We start from the raw sequence: 17,997 nt of genomic DNA on the forward strand, positions 1-17,997 counted from the left end.
TTGTCCAGGTCATCCGCCTGGAATCGATCCATCGGAAAGCTCTCAGCCTTACCCCAACATCACTCTCACCCACATTACAAATAGTACACACCTGACCTCCTGCTACCTCTAGCTTGCATATATACAATCATACACCTCCGCCGCCTTTCTATAAAGATATAACCTCTTGTATCGAATCACACAACCTTCAACACCAAACGTCGATCCAGATATATCCAATCACGTCTCAATTCGAAGCCGAACACCAGGAACGAGACCATCTAGCACCGGCCTCCCTCCTTCACTCTCTCCGAATGCCTATCTTAATCACCTACGCCACTTCTCACGGCTCGACGCGAGAAGTGGCCGAGCGGATCGCCTCACGCCTTCATGCCGATGGCTTCGCCGTCGACTGCCGGTCCGTGGACCACGTGTACAGCGTCGAGAACTACAGTGCCGTCATCCTGGGGAGCGCCGTGCACGGCCAAAAGTGGCTGCTGGACGCACAAAAGTTCCTCGACATCGAGGCCATGGGTCTGCAGCTGAAGCCCACCTGGACCTTCAGCGTGGGCATGGCTCCGGCCGTCGGCTCGAAATGGGTCCGAGACCGAGCCGTGCGCCGCGAGTCACGCCAGATCGAAGAGATGGTCCTGCGGAAGCTGCCCAAGGTCCGAGATCACCATTTGTTCGCGGGAAAGGACGACGGCTCAGAGACCCCGGCCCCCCTACGGTGCCTCTGGAGCTGCGTCGGTGGACGCTGGGGCGACTACCGTGACTGGGGTGAGATTGACGAATGGGCGGACATCATTGCCAAGGAGTTGAAACTGGAGGGCATCTGAGCCACGAGCAACAAGAGAGCTGGCACTCTGAGATTGTGTATTTTGGGGGGAGTTGGTGGTCGTTGACAGTCGGTTTCTGCATCAGGTTTGCCCCCGGAGTTGCTTTGGATAGCACTGCAGCGTTCACTACCATGACACGACTCTGTGATGAGATTGATTGAATACCCCAGATATGCCAGGCGATTTAGCCTGCACGTTGCATCTCGTGCAAAATTGGATAGCTTTGAAATACCAACTGCTTCATACTTCGAGGCCAGCAATCTCTGCTCTGCCTCTAGTCCAACAGGTCTCGCACTTGCATGTGCTAGTCTTTCAGACCGGGTCCCCGTTTTTTTCCCGTGCTGAATAGCATACGTAGGATGTGGCGCCAATGGGTACATTGAAATCTTCGGAGGCGCCTGAGGCGACGAGGCTGACCGCAGGAAAGCCTGCCACACACCCTGCCTCGGCCGTCTGAGATTGATCACTGTGATATCATATTATATCACATTGGTCAGAACATCCATCAAGTGGCATCTTTCGTTCCAGATGAACAACAAGCGTTGTCAGGAAGTGAGGCGAGATATTACCGAATCTGCAGGTGACTCGAGCCATTGAGGTCTCATTTCTTGAGGATCCTCCCTGCCGTCATGTCGGGAGCATGTGGAAGCGGCGTCGACTCTTCCAAACCATTGCATCAGTCATGCGGCGATTTGCCTGAAGAGACCTGGCATGATCGGATCAGTGCGGATGAGCTCTACACTGATCCACGGCCTGCTAGACGATCACTTCAAGGAGTCCCACTGCTTCGAATCAGAGGGTGGCAGTTTGTCAGCTGCTGGCATCTGTGTTAGATAAGCACAAACTGATCCTTTCGGATGCAGTTGACAGTGCACTCTTGAGGAGAAAGACGTCATCACCTCTGTCAAACCACGGATGGATATGAGGCAAAGGCTGATGAAGCGCTCACACCAAAAAGCCCCAATATCAACTGCGCGCTCGTGGCACTCTGAGGCTGGTCTCGACCGAGCGTTCCCCAAGCTGCAGGTCGGGGCAATCCTGGACGCACGGTTCAGAATCGTGCTCTTCGCCTGATCTCATGAACTCTGAGCAAGTGCGACGTGTCGTCATGAATGGTGCCGCTGACGGCATTGAAGATGTCAGAAAATGAAGAAGTGCATGCAATGTTTCGAATTCTCAGGCTTTGGTTTGGATAGGTGTGAAATCCTCCGGTCTGACATGAGATTCTACGGGTGGAAAAGATGACTCTAAGTATATATTTATTGTCAGACAAAAAGTCCTTCTTCTCCAGCCCCAGCACCATTCTCTCTTCTCTCCTGCATCATCCTTTCCATCGCATGGTCCTCTCACTCCTGATCCATTGGTGCTAGCCTCACCTCATACAGCTTCGACATCTGTGTACCTGCGCATCGAGCTAATACTCTTTTGAGTGACTGGTTACACCGGCTACAATGTCTCTTCAGCAGAACCCAAGGGCCCCTTCGGTCACCGTCCAGAACATCCATCGCCGACGGAATTCCTTCTACAGTTAGTGTCTCTTCATGTCCAGAATAGAGCGCAGACAATGAGGAAGATCCCTATCGCTTTGGGCAGCCAGCCAATAACATGACCTTGAAGCTATTGCGACGATTTCGAGCAGTTGGGATGGGATCGCGATGCATTGATGGGTGTATACGTCGTGAGTTCTTTCCAGGATAAGGTCTTCTCCTTCCTAACGACATAACTGTGCGCCTTTGGCCTCACCCCAATATTCCCCTAGGCGTCTATTGACCAAGAAAGCAACCTTTTGAGGATCAGTCCACACTTGCATACGCTCTTGGCCTCCCAGCTATCTTGCCAGGAACTTCCCCCGCACAGCAAGTCGTGATTGCCCAATAGCTCTTTCTGAGAACAAGTCGTTCTTCAGAAAGCAAGTTTCCATCAAGCAGTCATTGCTACTCCAAAGCTTTTGAGTTTACGCTTCTCTTCTTACTTCGAGCCTCAAAATCCTGACGCTCAACGGACGATATAGCATCAGTCTCTGCTGCGACTGGAGATCAGCTTTGTGCACAGACTTTGAGCCATTCCAATCAGAGGAGGTCCACGGTGGAGAGTTCGAGTGTGAATCCGCAAACCATCCCTCTACTCAAAAGTTGATTTGCAACTCGGGTTCCACGGCACCATTATTACGAGGCGGCGATTCTTTGACCCACCAATTCCCTGGTTCGGCATACTACATTATCAACTTGGCCATTCCTGGGAGTGTCGCTCCATTTTCACATGATTGATAAATGCTTCTGACGGGGATCTGGCGCCTCAGGCGGTACGGGACCGTCACAAAACCGGTCGGCAATGCAGTGTGCTCGGCAGGAATCCATACCGACTTACGAACGAGCCTGAGGAAAAACGGTGTTTATACCTACCTAGATTGTCCTTTGTTTCAATGCATCATCCAAGTACTTAGCACATGATCCCCGCGAGAGTATCTTGACGCGCGGACCAGGTGTTTCAATCATACAAAAATCAAGCCATCGTTCTCCTCTTCCAGTAACAAACTTCCTCACTGCAGCAGAATGAATACGGACCAACAGACTGTACGGACGCGTCCGCGTGTTTCACGGGCTTGTGAAAGATGCCGTGTCAAGAAGGCAAAGGTGAGTCGGATTCGTCTAGTTACTGCCGTTTTTAGCACTTCAAATAGAGAAATCCAATAGAAATTGGAAAAGCTGACCATCGTCCTTCGACAGTGTGACGGTGAGAAGCCTTGCAGGAGGTGTAATTTAGACCAAGCACCCTGTTCGTACAAGCTACGAAGGAAGACCGATTCTGCAAGCACAAACCAAAGGTAAGCAATTGGATCATACCCGACATCTTCCGAGGGTCTCAATATCCTCTCGCTGACGGCCTGCAAAGATACACCAATCTCCTCATTCAACATCAGGAGGCTCTCACGGCGGGCGTGGTGGAACTGTACGGGCGGCTCGTCAGAGGTCAGAGATGGGATGGCGCTCCCGTCGAGGAAGTCAATGGCAGCCCCAGCGTGCACGAGATCCTTGAACGATTGGGGGTACTTGACCGCGATGACGACGCCGACTACCGCAACATCGACTCCTACTCGACCAAGAACAACAACAACAACAAATCAGAACCTGTCTCGCCGGTAAGCCTGGGGAGATCAATTCCGCCCATCATTGCGCCGAAGACCAAAAGGCAGGTTCGAACAGCCGTGCGAAGAGAACCGGTCTGTCATGTACCTGGCACAGCACCACCTGAACAGCGGAGTGCTGTCGCGGAATCGCCAATACCAGCCATGGCAACGATCATGAGCCGGACGTCGACCACCTGTGGACCGCCGCCTTCGGCACTCGATGCGGATGAAGTGCCACCCCATTCGACATATTTCGGGCAATATCCTTCGCCGTTGACCCCAATATCCGACGCACGAAGCACATCTCTGTCTCATTGCTCTGGAGGACGTCTCAACAGTACCAGTACGTCGACAACATCATGGGTCGACTCTCCGGTGGATGACTTCTGTGACGAGCTATTCGGCACACCGATACCCACGCCCAGGACGGAAGTCCAGACAGGATATCAACCATCGGATCGCCGCCGAATCGAACCTCCTCCCCAACCTCACCTTCACGCCCTGACCCCTCCAGTCCATCAGCGGCCATCCGCCGTGGCCCCGCCGTTCGCGTCCCCGTACCTGAGCGTCACGGAAGCCTACCACGCTGAATACTTCTTCGACGCGACCGTGAGCGGCGGCGGAGTGTCCATGTACGGATGGGATGGTGGACCGGGCGGCCCGGGCGGGAATGAATATGCCGCCTGGGAGACAACAGGGGTGTATGTCTAGGGTTGGGGAGTTTCGAAGCGCGAGTAGCTACTGAGTTAGACTGATCGAATGGGTATTAAGTGATGGGAGTCAATCTGTACTTGTGCTATGGGTTTCCATATGTGCCTCTACCCCCGGAGTATATGTATGTGACACAGCGGGAGAATCTATACCGAGTCTACCACTTCAGCGCCGTGTGGCCCTGGGGCGTTCCTCTATAAACTCTTGATGCCCCAAGAATGATTAGTTCAGACTTCAACACCCTCCTAATAGACCCGTCCAGATGCTGGTGCACAACGGAAGTTCCACCTCCTTGAACCTAGCCTCTCGAGCCCGTTGCTATTGAAACCTTCCCCCCTCTCCTTCGGACGAGCGAGCGTCCCGGTAAATTGATTAACCCTCGACAATGTACGTTTAGAAAACACATACCAGTACCAATACCATTTGCCCCGAACAGGTCCAAAAGTGTCAAAGTTAGGCGAGGATCGGACAAAGATGAACATCTGCCGTCGGTCGGTCGGTCAGTCAGTCAGCCACACAGGCAGAGAGGGTTGTTGGGTTCCCAGGATGTTCGTTAGTCAGTCCGTCAGTCAGTCAGTTAGTGCACGGGTGAGAACTCTTGTGCTGACACGGGCAGACAGAATGTGTTGCCATGAGGCTGGTCCTCTTGTTCGGGGATAGAGAGAGGACACCGGGCGGTGGGATATTGGAGACCTGGACAGAGCACGCGGCTTCCAACATGACGGACAAATGCGGGCAAAAGGGAAAAGACAGGCAGGAGATCGTGAGGTAAGTCTGTCTTTGTGGGAGCCCAGTCTGTTATACAAGTCTCCCCTCTCTCGCCATCATGGGTCATTGACGAGGTATCCTTCTCAAGAGTTCCAACTTCGAGATGCCTCTGAAAATGCTCATTCCATGTAGATCTCTACCTCTGAGCACGTTTTACTGCCCACTCTGCCACTTCCACATCTGAGCCGGCCTTTTCCAAGCAGGACACTGAACATCCTCTAGTATCACACTCGAAAAGTTGAATTTCGTATATGCGTAGACCATGAGTGCCAAAATTTCAAACGCCGTTTCCAATGCAGCACCGTCCCGCCGTTCCGTTTCTAACTGTTGTGAATTAGGAAGTTTCGGAAACTATCCCAATAGTCCGAATTGACATATCTAAAGAAAATCGGTCAGCATCTCCTTCACCAGAGCAAGTCAAAATCCAAAACGTACATATACTTCATGCTACTCCTCAAGCTTGGTTGGATGCTCTCGGGCTGCCATCGGAAAATGTACATCACAAAAGCCCAACTCAAGCTGGCAAACACGGGCCAGGCGTTGTTCTGAATCTTTGCTTTGACCTCGGGCGATAACCGCTGGGTCCATAATGTCGGCGTGGGTGTGGTGCTCGTGGCACTTGGTGGTTCAATGCTGAGCCTCGCAAGGGCGAGTATTACTCGTGCAAAGACGTAGATGACGATTTGTTGGTTGACGCTGTTGGGGGAAGACACGGATTAGCCTGAATAATCCTGTTTAGAGTGAACACCATTGATCCTTACCTGCCCTGCTTGCCTCGTCCAAAGACGACATACCCACCCAACAGACCGGCAAAAAAGGTGTCGTACGGCCCTTCTTTTCCGGGTGTTGCGGGGTTCAGTAGCCTCAATATTAACATCGCGGATTTGTATACGGTTGCGAAGAATGCGAGGTTTCGCGCGTGTTGTCTGGTCGCTCTCAGAACAAGGCGGACCTTCTCTCGAATCGTCCCTGATCGGAACAGGAAAACCATGACCAAGGCATGAGGGAATCGGACTTTTGCACCGTAGACGGCGCCATTGCGGGCCGCTTTGACGATGGCTAGGAGAGGAGCGAGATCCGGGTTAAGGATGATGGACTCGACGGTGTCCTGGGAGGGTGTCAGCTCGAGCTCAGCAGCACAGCATTGAGGGGTGACTGACCTTCAGCACGTCCATTTTGCCTATTGAAGGCAGTTGTTTGCTGGAGGAAGACCACGGTTCTCTCGATACAGGTACAGAGCGCAAGGACGAAGGGACGAGAAAGGTCAGCGGACGAGGGTTAGACGGCAGAGGGCGTGGTGATGGCAGCCAACGTCATGGGCATGGAGCAAGCAGCGTGGCTGGAATGAGCAATTGGCATGTGTCAATTTGGGCTCGCCTCGAAACAGCAGAGCAATTGGGTGCGGGTTTCAAGAGATCAATAAGAGAGAGGCAGAGAAAGACTCCTCGGCGAACGAGAAATACGACGACATCATCCTGACTATGTCTTCTCGGTGCATGTGAACCGCGGGCGGGTCAGCGCAGGGCAAGTCATGGCAATGGCTGCGCTTCCCCACAGTCCGACAGTCCGACTTTTTGTTCAACCGCCGCACTGTGCCTCGGCTGTCTGGGGGGTTTTTTTCGCCGTTGGCTTCCCGGGGTCAATTCCCGAATATGTTTCGTCTTACTCGCCAGGTACTGTAGATGGCGTAGCAAAGATCTCTATGGCAAAGTCTCACTCATCGTGAACATTATCCCTCGTATTGTGCCTTGACAGAAATACTCCTCCAGCTCCTTATCCATAATGTATGCCTTCCAACCCTCATCAGCAGCCCGCGACGGGCATCCTCTCGTCCTGTCCAACGAAGGCTTCATCCAAGGTGTGGGTTCTCCGTGTCATGGAGCCTTCTTCCCTCAGTCTCCTCGGTTGTTGTTGGAGATTGCCGCCCGAGATCTTGCTCTAAAAGCGTATCGCGTGAAGAGGGGCCTTGTCAAGGCTTGACACAGGCAGACCTGACCACCGCAGCCACTAGCTTGGACACGCGACGTCTTTCCTCGACTAGGCATGGTAGCTAGGGTGAGGCAACTATCATCTTGGTGTTTCCATCCTACGGTCATGGGCCATCAATTGCATTCTGCAGGACCAGTCGTGCTGAAATGCGGTGTTTTGCCGGCGTATCTTGGGGTGGTTGACGATCCTCGAGTCGCTGTCCTCCTCAAGAGGTTCGCTGTCGTTTCGGCTTGTCATTGTCGGCGTCACTTGCGTCGTTCATGTCCTCGTCGTCATCTTCTCCAATGCTAATCTCATCTCCGCTTCCGAGAGCACTACTTCCACCCGACAAGTCGTCAATGTCCATACCGCCGTTCTCCATGTCGTCGTCCTGGCTGACGATATCTTCCTCGCCATCCAGGTCTGCCATCTCCTCCTCATCCGCGAGATCGTCACGATTTCTTTTAAGCCCTTTCATCTTTCGTGTCTGTAGGGCCGAAAGATCCTGCTTTCCGAGGTGCACCCGCCCAATCTTGTCACCCACCAAATCAGTCTCAATGTTCTTCTTTGTCCGTGCTTCATTGGGCCGACGGCCATGTTTCAAAGCATCCTTCATCACGGCTGCATCCGCCTCGTGGAATCGACCGACTCGAAAGTCGAAGCTCGGTCCGATTGGGTCAAGCTCGACCCGGGGAATCTTGGGGCTGTTGGATCTCATGGTTCGTACCCGATACCATCTGAGATGAAGGACAGGTTTGTTTGCCGGGTCGTTCAGGTCTCCCGAAGAACTAGAGCTCTCACCCGCGGCGATCATCAGGAGATACTGTAGACCTGCCACGTCAATCGAGGATATCTCTTCACCCTGGAAAAGGTCCAACATGATCGATCTGAGGGACTGATAGAGCGTAGCCTGTGCCGATGAAGAAGTGTCATCCCACTGCGACCCTGCGAACAATACCAGAGGCTTCATTCCGATCCCAATCTGCAATTTGAGCTCCGACTGTGGCTCGTCTGTGGGCACAAGAAGGAGCAGCTCGATCATGTCAAGGAGCTTGCCATCGTATATCCGCAGGACGGTGATATTGTTCGGTCTCTTCTTAGAATGGGTGCCAAAAACTACCACCCCACATTCGTTCTTCCCTGCCAAAAACTCCAAGGACTCGGGGTTTTCGAACGGGTGGATGTTGTCGTTCTTCTTAGTGAGCATCACCGAGTCCGGTTTCGTGAGAGTGTGTACAGTTTTGAGTACACTGTTGACCGGTTGTGGGCATTTCGTCCCGTGCAGGAGCAGGACCCGTTTCCTCGATTCCAGCTGTTGAGGCTCGCGCGCTTTGACAATGCGGGCGGTGCGAGCATTTCGTGGTTTTCTGCGACTGTCAGTCTACGTCGGGTGGAAGTAGTCCAGATACTACTCACATTTCCCGCAACATCTTGGACCCTGCAACGAAGATAGCAAATGCACACACCGCGTGCTCAAGGAAGAGATGAAGGGCTTGAAAACTGGGCTGACCGCTTTGGCATCGTTGCGGCACAAAAATTTCTAGGGCGCAGGCGGAAAAAAGGCTTATCGATAAAGAACGGCGAAGCATAGACCTGTTGTAGCAACTACTTCCTCAGCCTATTTCTCCACAGGAATGAACTTCCCAACTCACAGCCCGTACAATTTGTCCGTCAAGAACATCTGGTCGTCATGTCCTTCTCCATTGTATGCTCCCAGAAACCTCTGGCACCAACCCTAGAAAGAATGAAATCGGTCGCTAGGAGGCGATGAAAAGCAATTACGCGGACAGCGAGCTGCCTGTGTCGATCCTGAGGCCTCAAGCTTCGCCATAATCAGCATCTTTTACGTCTTAAAACTTCATCGTTTGCGCAACCACTGGCAATGGTGCCTTTTCTGCTGTATGTCGAATCTTTGCAACAAAAGGATCGGTGCACCTTAGTCGACCTCCCGACAATAACCCTGCGAGTCGGAACCTCTCCCACAGTACCTCCAACAGGGTAAGCAATGATTGTTCGTCGTCATTCTAGGTGTATCCTGGTTAGCAGCGGAGAGCCACCTATTATGCAACAAGTCTGTCATCTTTTTCTCAACCCATTCAAGTTTCTGATATCCTCCTTATCTTCACCGCCATTGTTGCTCACATGAGCAATGACGATCTACTCTGCTCATGTCCCAAAAGACTCTCTTGCTGTCGCTCGCTGAGCTTGAGAAGAACAAATTAGTCTGTTCTGCTGGTCCGCCTATCATGGGACCTCTAATTCGATCTATTCCGACCTTCGACAGCGTGGGAATCGCATATTAACCCCCCACCATAGTGCGAGAGCCGAAGCCACGCTCTGGACATCGTGTCAAGGAAGCAGACGTGTTGCAGAGCCTCTGCGAGCCTTCCCGGCACCATTGAACTCTGATGAATCCGTTTCGTTTCACACAGTGATAATCAACGATGAGCTATTCAGCTTACTGGCACTTTCTTTGTATTCTCTGACAACATTGAATCCGATTGCCTCAATCTCTTGGACAGGAGGAAGGAGCCGTGCTTTTGAAGAAGGGGACGGACTTGTATAACTCCTCGGCCAATACCTGTTTAGAGAATGGGGACATGTTAAGGACACAATTACTAAAACAACGTAGTTTAAAGTGGGAGGATCGATTCAACCATTCTAACATCATGACACAGCTTAGCTCCTCAGATAATTCAAGATGAACTGCGAAGAGACACATGCTGTAGTTGTAATGGCAATTAAGGGGTTCGTAGCCTCGTGCGGGAAAAAGTTGGTCCGAGATGCACCTTGAGTTGTCCTCTTCTTGCCTACCTTTTTAGTTACCGACCTCGCATTCAGTTTCCCAAGATGTCGAGGACAATCTCCTTGTGCTTTATGCATGCTCCTTGAGCCTATGAGTCTTAGCCATGAGCTTACTCTAGAGCTTCTCTGCATTGGGGTGCTCGAGTTACATATGGTTGCTAACAATCTTTCATTCATGAAACCCCCGAATATTGCGCGAGGGTATGGAGACCTTTAGCTGGCAGTCATCATGATCGTTTAACGGGGTAATATATTGTTCATCGTACAGCACCTCCAGTCGCCTTTAGCAACCCTCCTCCTGACTAACGCGACCTTGCTCCCCCAGGACCAGCTGGATCTTACATCCAGTACGGGTATCGCTTCCCGCCTCTGTTTCCGTGGGTCCCTGCCTTAGATCTCTATGGTCAATATCGACTTGTTCCAGCGACTTCTACGCACGCATTAGTCGCCTGCGAGTTATGGTGAGATTCTAGCAGACGCGAATTGAGTATGTGGAGGGGGCAGCAAATGTGCGTCCTGTACAGAGAAGTCAGTATTGAATGCTACTCGAATTCCCAGGATTACGCTTCCCGGTCCCGGCAATGCTTCGCAATGAAGCAACGGGAGTCCAGAATTGATCTGGGAGCTGCTTGTAACGAATCGCCTGAAGATGAATGACTGAGATGTTCCCTCGAAAGCACGTCATGGAGATGCAAGTACACAATGCATGAGAGGCAAACCCTCGAGAGCCAAGTTAAGGGGAACACTGCTGAAAACCATACCTGCCCTCAATCGTTGCCGGGCCTCTCAGGCAATCCCGGTCATGGTGAAGACAGCCTTGCGCTATTTGAATGGGTGTTCGGTTATAGTTTTGCTTTTCTGGTGAAGCACCTTACCTTGGAGGGGGGACCAACATATATCCAACTGAAGGTTGTCTCTACCAGATTGTCGGTACCCGAGTCTGAAGCGAATTCACCGAGCAGGTGGCGCTCGTGATTACGGCATTGATCACGTTTGACACGACGGCGAGATCAGACGATATTGTATTGCAGTACCCCGGAATGCCATCCATTTCCGCTCCCAATTGGGTTACAGGTATCCCAGGGCGGAACAGGAACAGGAAAGGTCAGCAAGATGCCATCCACGACCGATATACCCGACAATAATGGTTAATACCGACTAAAAGAGGTCATCAGCAAGGAGTCAGCGCCAGGGGTGAGAGACTCGTCCAGGGGCCAATCAGCAGCCCTTGTCAATGACCACACGTTCTTTTCTGACAAACTCTGACCACTGGTGCCTCAATTCTTTCTTTCAAGCGGTGGAAATGGCGTTGCATTATTGCGCCCCTGGGATGCACGATCTGTTCACAACAAATCTCTATGTACAGTGTTGGAAGATTTGCGTGCCCCACCACAACAACATTTACTACGAGCAGAAAGCTGCAAGCTAATTATGGCTTTGCATATCAGGCCAGCGATGAAGGCCTGATACCAACTTTGCACGGCTTATTTTTGCCCACAATGTTGAGACTGCGTGTTGCCTAACACGTAAGGCCTCCGTTGCGTAGGGGCCTAACCGATGACAAGCCCGATCTGTCATTCGGGCTGGCTGTTCCAATCGATAGACTACACACGGACGGCAAAGGGTGTATACAGTGAAGAAATTGGTTGGTTGTCCGAATTACTGAATGCCCTTGACGTTTTGCAATGACCTTAAACGAAAACTTTTGCACCGCAGATTCTTGCAGATAAGGCGAAGTCCCGCACCTTCTTCAGGAGGCCGGACATGTGGAAGACATATATCCTTCTCCACGCTCCTTGCCCGTCCAAGGAATTCGACGTGCAGATTGTCTCATTGAACAGGACAACTGACTCTCCGGAGTGGTGTTGAATGGAAATGACATCCAACAACATCCGCCAGCCTGGCATATTTGGACAAATGTGTTGGGATACCTATACGATAGGAGTGCTCGGGTTTCGCACAGCAACCGATTCTACACCGGCGGTAATCACAAAAGCCCTCGACCGAGCGGCGCTCAAGCTCCTCGAAGCATATCCATTTCTCACAGGCCAAGTGATCAACGAGGGACGATCAAGCACAAGCTCAGGAACTTACAAGATAGTCCCATATGCTCCACATTCGGCAGGCAGATCACCTGTTCGACCAAAAGATTGTACTCAGCTATGTCCGTCATATGATGAGATCCTTCAAGCTCACGCGCCTTTCTCAATGCTCGATGGCAGTGTGATTTGCCCAATGAGAGGAATGGGCTATGTATATGACCAGACCGTGGAGCTGCCGGTGTTCATCATCCAGGCAAACTTCATTCGTGGTGGATTGTTACTCTGCTTCGCATCGATGCATAACGCACTCGATATGAATGGGCAGGGTGTGCTGATCAGGCAGTTTGCAGCTGCCATGAGAGGCGAGGATTTTGATCCCCAGCTGGTAGCAGCAGGAAATCAGGACGCCGACAGTATCGTGCCGATGCTGAAGGACGGGGAAAAAGGACTTAGCCATGAGGAGATGCGAGCACCTTCCAGTCAGATTCCAGCCGCCAGTCCTGTCCCTGCGCCGCCTCCCCAGGAACAACCAACCCAGGCAGCCTCTTGGGCATATTGGCGCTTTCCTCAGGACAAAGTCGCCGAACTCAAGAAGCTTGCCATGTCGTGCTCGACGAAGCAGGTCTCTACCAACGACGCCATCACTGCCTTGTACACCCAGCGCCTCACCGCCGTACGCGTTGCTGGTGGCAGAGTTTCGCCAGACGAATCAATCCGCTGTCTCAGGGCGGCTGATGCAAGGGCAAGACTGGACCCCCCCGTACCAGAGGGATACCTGGGTCATCTGGTAGGACTCGCATATACAGAGTGGCCCGCCGCCCGTACGGTCGTCGAGTCGCCACTCTCCACGGTCGCAAGCGATCTCCGCCAGTCTCTCCAAAAAGTCGACGACCATTACATTCGCAGCCTGGCAACCCTGATATCCCGCACCGAGGACAAAAGAGCAATCTTCTATGGTGCTCGGAAGCAGCTGGCCAAGGACATCTTCATCTCTTCGTGGGCACAGATGGATCTCGCTCAGACCTGTGACTTTGGGCGGCTTTTGGGCGGGAAGCCTGATTTTGTGCGCCGTGCAAAGTTGGACGAACTGCCTGATCTGTCATACATCATGCCAAAGGATAAGCAGGGCGACATGGCTCTGGGAGCATGTTTGTTCAAGGCGGACATGGACAGCTTGGAGAAGGATGAGGTGTGGAATCAGTACACGCGATATGTGGGATGAGCTGGCAAGAGAGTAGGGGCCGTATGCAGTAGGTGAAAGGACATGTAATGAAGAATCGGAGCCTGATTTGGTTCCTTCTTTCCTTTTTCCCGTCTTCCTCTTCTTCTTCGTCTTACCGGCTTTTCGTAGCTCTATATCATCTCATCTCCCAATATAGGGTCTGGATAGGCTTGCCAATCCGAGTTCAACCCACCGCCCGCTTAGTCTCGCTGACTACCACCTAACGACATCCATAATAATCCGACTAATTCCATGGCGTCTTTCCTCCAGTTTCTGACTGTGACTGTGCCGTTCTTTCGCTGCCGTTTTTACCTTTCCGTCTCGATCCGGTCCAGAGGGCGGCGGCCGCCACCGCCCCCCAATCGGGCTGTGCGTGTGCTCGTTCCACGACGAAACTTAACTCTGCCAGGCAGGTTGGTTTCCCGAACGGGCGACACTCGTCGAAATTCATGTCACAGCAGAGAGCATAGCGCTTATCGCTAGACCGCTTCCATCCCCAAACCAAGTTCGGGCCTCCCCCTTGTGGGCGGGTTTGGGCCAGATGTATACAAGGGACAGAGGGGTAGTAGGAGGAAGAGTTGAGGACTGGTAGTAATGAACAAGAGCTAGTATTCATTAGGCACCTGATTGGTGCTGTGGAATGTAAGGACGTACGTACATATGTACTCGGTACCTGGAATGTTGCGTGTGACCACTTGGTGTGGTGGGCCATACAACAATAGAGGGGGGTAGTGCTAGGGTTGAATATGTATAGAAGACTGGTGTACTACAACCTTTGGCAGAGAATCAAGTCCGCGGTGCATGATACATCGACTGAAGGAAACCCTTACTTACATCCTGGTTCAAGGTCGACATGTTGCGTTGGTCTGGCGGCGACAGGGTCCCGACGAGAAGAAAACGACGGTCAAATCACTGCCCACAAGACGATCTAGATCCCCTGCGTAGTCTACAGTTGCAGATCTCATCGACCTTTTGGCAGGTACATATGCAACTAGTGTCAGAAGTCAGCGGAGTAAGATATGATGTAGTAGGAGAATCGCTGGCAGCGATGCTTGATTGGTCTTTTGAGTCGACTGCAGCATAGACTTTATCCTTGGGTGCGCGGATACGCGGGTGTAAGGAGGGTTTCAGAGTCTAAATGTGTATACACGTCTGTCTCTGTTCTAGACAATTCCCCAAGGTTTCGCATATCAAACACGACCTACTATTCGATGTGAAGCACCACCTACCGAATGCTTTATATAATGTGCATAGCGAGCAACCTCTGGCAAGCATATTCGGCTAGGTCATCTTGTACTCGGTACAAGCAAGGGATATATCGCAAGTTGCAGACCTGGTTGATCAGGGGAAATTGGTGTCCAGCACCGTCCTCGTTAACAAAGGGGTAACGACCTTTCGTTAGAGCAAATATGAGATTGCTGGTTACTGTATTCCGTACCCGTATGTCGTTGCCATGTGGCGTTGGCTTGAAGGTAGCCTCCCACAAAATGGACTTCTTCGGTCTTCTGTACGAGATACCTGTACCCAGTCCACCTGATGGTCCAAGGTGGCACTCTCGCGAGCAGAAGCTGGCTTTCGGTAAATATCGGCCTGCGTTTCAAGGAGCACTCCGACTTCCGGAGCAGGTCGGCCGGTCCACGTTGACGATTTCGAGAGGCTCAATGACTTCCCAAGCATGGCAAACTCTGGGGCTGGTCGGGGATGCTAATCCCGCGGTGGGAGGAGAAGGGCAGCTGCAGGAGAGAGGAGGTTATTCGTACCGAGTACTCTGACTGATGACCCGCTTTGGAAAGAGAAGACGTGCTCCCGATGTACTGCAGTACACTCAAACAGCTTGATGTCATGTCCGATCTATCTCTGTCTGCAGTTTCACCTGCCCACTATTTTCTGAGGTTCATCATGGTGGTATTATGCGTGCGTGCTAAAAGGAGCCCTGGCTTGCCGTGTGTCAATGAGATGTCTAGTTAGAATATCTTGAGTGCCAAGTCGCTTCTACCAAGAAGGTTACCCGATCACTGAAAACTACCTCATCTGGCCGCCCGCATAATCTCCCTATTGAAGCCAACCAGTCCTCAAGTGTCCGGTCACCTTCCGTTGTCGGCGTCAAAGGTCGTTCTCCCCTTCCCGAAACGAAGGTTGGCCAACGCTTTTCCTTGTCCCGTGTACCCGCTACCAAGTCACCACCCACATCCTGATAGTACGTGTGCCTACCGAGACCTGGGTAGCTAGTCCGCCATGCGAGAAAGAAAAAAGAGCCACACCCACCACCCTCGATCCCGTGTGTGATATGTTCCTTGTCCTCACGGAAACCTGAGCACATGTCACAATGCCAGGTACCAGGTATTCCTCCGTACCTATTGTCAGCTGAATTCTCGGTCCATGTTTTCCCCTTTTGCTGGTTCTGGATCTGTATCTACGTGCCCGTTGCTGTACTCGATACATACGTAAGTATCTTGGTGGCGAATTCTCCTCTCCACATCCCCTTTTCCCCCTCCCTTCCTCCCACGTTACTGCTACTGCTGCTGCTCATACGCGTTTCTGGGTCCATCAGGTCTTGGCAAACGCACTCCGTCTGACTCGGGTGCTAGCCAGCTCCACCTCCTGTTGGCTGCGGCGTGGTCTGACTGGCTGCCCAGCCTGAGACGCTGTCCGCCCCAATATCTTTTGGCGAGGAGGCGTCGTAAGTGGCGTTCTTGGCAGAATCCGCCGGTCATTTGAAGGGCCGCCGCTGATTGGTGGTGTTGTCAAACCTACATCATCCATCCATCCTCCACCTGGCCTGTGGCGGCCCACCGCGCGGAAACCATCCTGGCACCTGGCGACCTTTGATCGCCCCAAATCCCACAAGGCAAAGATTGTCCAGAAACTGGGTTGCATGGGATTCTCGTTTGAGAGATTCGATTGATATCTTCGTTCGTCAAACAGTGAAATGACCGGCAGGCAAATTGCCTCCGCCTCCTCGTCTGAAATCCTCCTATCTTTCAGCGTTTGCAGGGGAAGGAGAGAGGAAAAAAAAAGGAGACGCCGTTGCATGTTCCCCTAGCTTCTCTTCAACCATTTTCTCTTTGGTTGTCTCTTCCCGCATACATCTCCCCAATAGGCTAAGATCCAAGGCTCGTGTCGCATCTCCGTTGGGATAACTGATAGGCCTTAGCAGGGCTGTGAACTTCGGCCCCTCTCAATAAGAGCCTCCCAAGATTTGCCCAGTGCCATCATATCTTTTCCTCAACCCTCCATTCTTTTTTTCAACAACGTTACCACGATACCTTCTCTTCACGAGTGTCTCCCGACCGTCAGACCACGGCACATCGAAATCTCCTCCCGAACCTCCACTGCTATCATTATAATTTGGTGGCGGTCGAATACAGAGCTCAATCGCGCTAGCTCGTGCTTGCCCTCTGCGCATTGAATTGAGATCTTACAGTCCCTGGGAACATCCCTCACCTCTCGTTGAACGACCTGCCCACAATGGCTTCAGGAATTCCATATACCCCTAAGCCTGCCACCGACATATTTACCCCTTACCAAACCGACATCGATCGACGGCAATGCAAGAGAATCGTGCCGATGAGAGTGCTGGCACTCGGCCTCGGGAGGACGGGGACAGCCTCGTTAAGAGCAGCCCTGAAAGAGCTGGGTTACACCGACACCTACCACATGATGTCGGCCAGTGTTGAGAATCCGCCTGATTGCCTCTGCTGGATGGACGCCTTTGCCGCCAAGTACGAGGGCAAGGGCAAGTTTGGCCGTGAAGAGTGGGATGCGCTTTTGGGTCACTGCCAGGCCGTCTGCGACTGGCCTGCCGTGGCCTTTGCCAAAGAACTGATCGAGGCGTACCCAGACGCCAAAGTCATCATCACGACGAGGGACGTTGACTCGTGGCATAACTCGGTCATGAAGACGGTCAATTGGCGCGCCAACGACCCTGAACTTAAAGCCGTTGCCAATTTCGACTGGGCTGCCGGCTTGTACCACCCCATGCTGCGCAAATTTTGGAAGTATTTCTTTTACGACGACTTCGAAAACCAGGGGAAGCAGAGGTTCCACGACTATTATAAGGAGATCCGAGAACTGGTGCCACCGGGGAAACTGCTCGAGTACCGCGTCAGCTCTGGCTGGCGACCGTTGTGCGAGTATCTCGGCGAGCCCATCCCCGATAAGCCCTTCCCAAGATCCAATGACGCGGAGAACTTTGTGCAACGATGCAGAACACAGAACCGCAAGCAGATGATGAACGTTATCTTCCGAGCCCTGGTGGTGGGAGTGCCCGTGGTCGCCACTGCTCTGTCAGCCACCTTCGCCTACACCCACTACCTGCCCAAGTTTGCACAGAACACACCACTGTGGGCAGCAGCTTCTTAACCGGACCACGACGAGGGTGCCACATTCAACCTACGTGCAGGGCAACACTTGTACATAGCCCGGGTGTTTTGGTGAATTTTGCGTAATGATTGGTTCTATTCTTGCCGTGGGCGCCCGGCGCAATTTGTTCAATTCTAGACATAATGGGTTTGGCAATCGGGTTTGAACCAAAAA

The 17,997-nt window shown here is 52.3% G+C and overlaps 6 protein-coding genes across 6 annotated transcripts; 4 read left to right on the top strand and 2 right to left on the bottom strand.

Annotated features, from left to right (window-relative positions):
* Positions 1-293: 293 nt before the first annotated feature.
* Positions 294-818, top strand: AYL99_02859 (hypothetical protein; the record flags this gene model as incomplete). The annotated part of the gene is made up of 1 exon (XM_018834375.1): positions 294-818. The coding sequence occupies one exon, from the start codon at positions 294-296 to the stop codon at positions 816-818; it is 525 nt and encodes a 174-aa protein (XP_018696999.1).
* A 2,552-nt stretch (positions 819-3,370) lies between these two features.
* Positions 3,371-4,656, top strand: AYL99_02860 (hypothetical protein; the record flags this gene model as incomplete). The annotated part of the gene is made up of 3 exons (XM_018834376.1): positions 3,371-3,451; positions 3,545-3,642; positions 3,711-4,656. 3 exons carry the CDS (start codon positions 3,371-3,373, stop codon positions 4,654-4,656), a joined length of 1,125 nt encoding a protein of 374 aa, XP_018697000.1.
* A 1,088-nt stretch (positions 4,657-5,744) lies between these two features.
* Positions 5,745-6,599, bottom strand: AYL99_02861 (hypothetical protein; the record flags this gene model as incomplete). The annotated part of the gene is made up of 4 exons (XM_018834377.1): positions 5,745-5,802; positions 5,860-6,120; positions 6,186-6,532; positions 6,585-6,599. 4 exons carry the CDS (start codon positions 6,597-6,599, stop codon positions 5,745-5,747), a joined length of 681 nt encoding a protein of 226 aa, XP_018697001.1.
* A 1,019-nt stretch (positions 6,600-7,618) lies between these two features.
* AYL99_02862 (hypothetical protein) lies at positions 7,619-8,822 on the bottom strand (the record flags this gene model as incomplete). The annotated part of the gene is made up of 2 exons (XM_018834378.1): positions 7,619-8,759; positions 8,809-8,822. 2 exons carry the CDS (start codon positions 8,820-8,822, stop codon positions 7,619-7,621), a joined length of 1,155 nt encoding a protein of 384 aa, XP_018697002.1.
* A 3,250-nt stretch (positions 8,823-12,072) lies between these two features.
* On the top strand, positions 12,073-13,461 carry AYL99_02863 (hypothetical protein; the record flags this gene model as incomplete). The annotated part of the gene is made up of 1 exon (XM_018834379.1): positions 12,073-13,461. The coding sequence occupies one exon, from the start codon at positions 12,073-12,075 to the stop codon at positions 13,459-13,461; it is 1,389 nt and encodes a 462-aa protein (XP_018697003.1).
* A 3,468-nt stretch (positions 13,462-16,929) lies between these two features.
* Positions 16,930-17,823, top strand: AYL99_02864 (hypothetical protein; the record flags this gene model as incomplete). The annotated part of the gene is made up of 1 exon (XM_018834380.1): positions 16,930-17,823. The coding sequence occupies one exon, from the start codon at positions 16,930-16,932 to the stop codon at positions 17,821-17,823; it is 894 nt and encodes a 297-aa protein (XP_018697004.1).
* Positions 17,824-17,997: the final 174 nt, after the last annotated feature.

This window comes from Fonsecaea erecta (genome assembly GCF_001651985.1).
Source record: "Fonsecaea erecta strain CBS 125763 chromosome Unknown Scaff2, whole genome shotgun sequence".
Lineage (NCBI taxonomy): Eukaryota > Fungi > Ascomycota > Eurotiomycetes > Chaetothyriales > Herpotrichiellaceae > Fonsecaea > Fonsecaea erecta.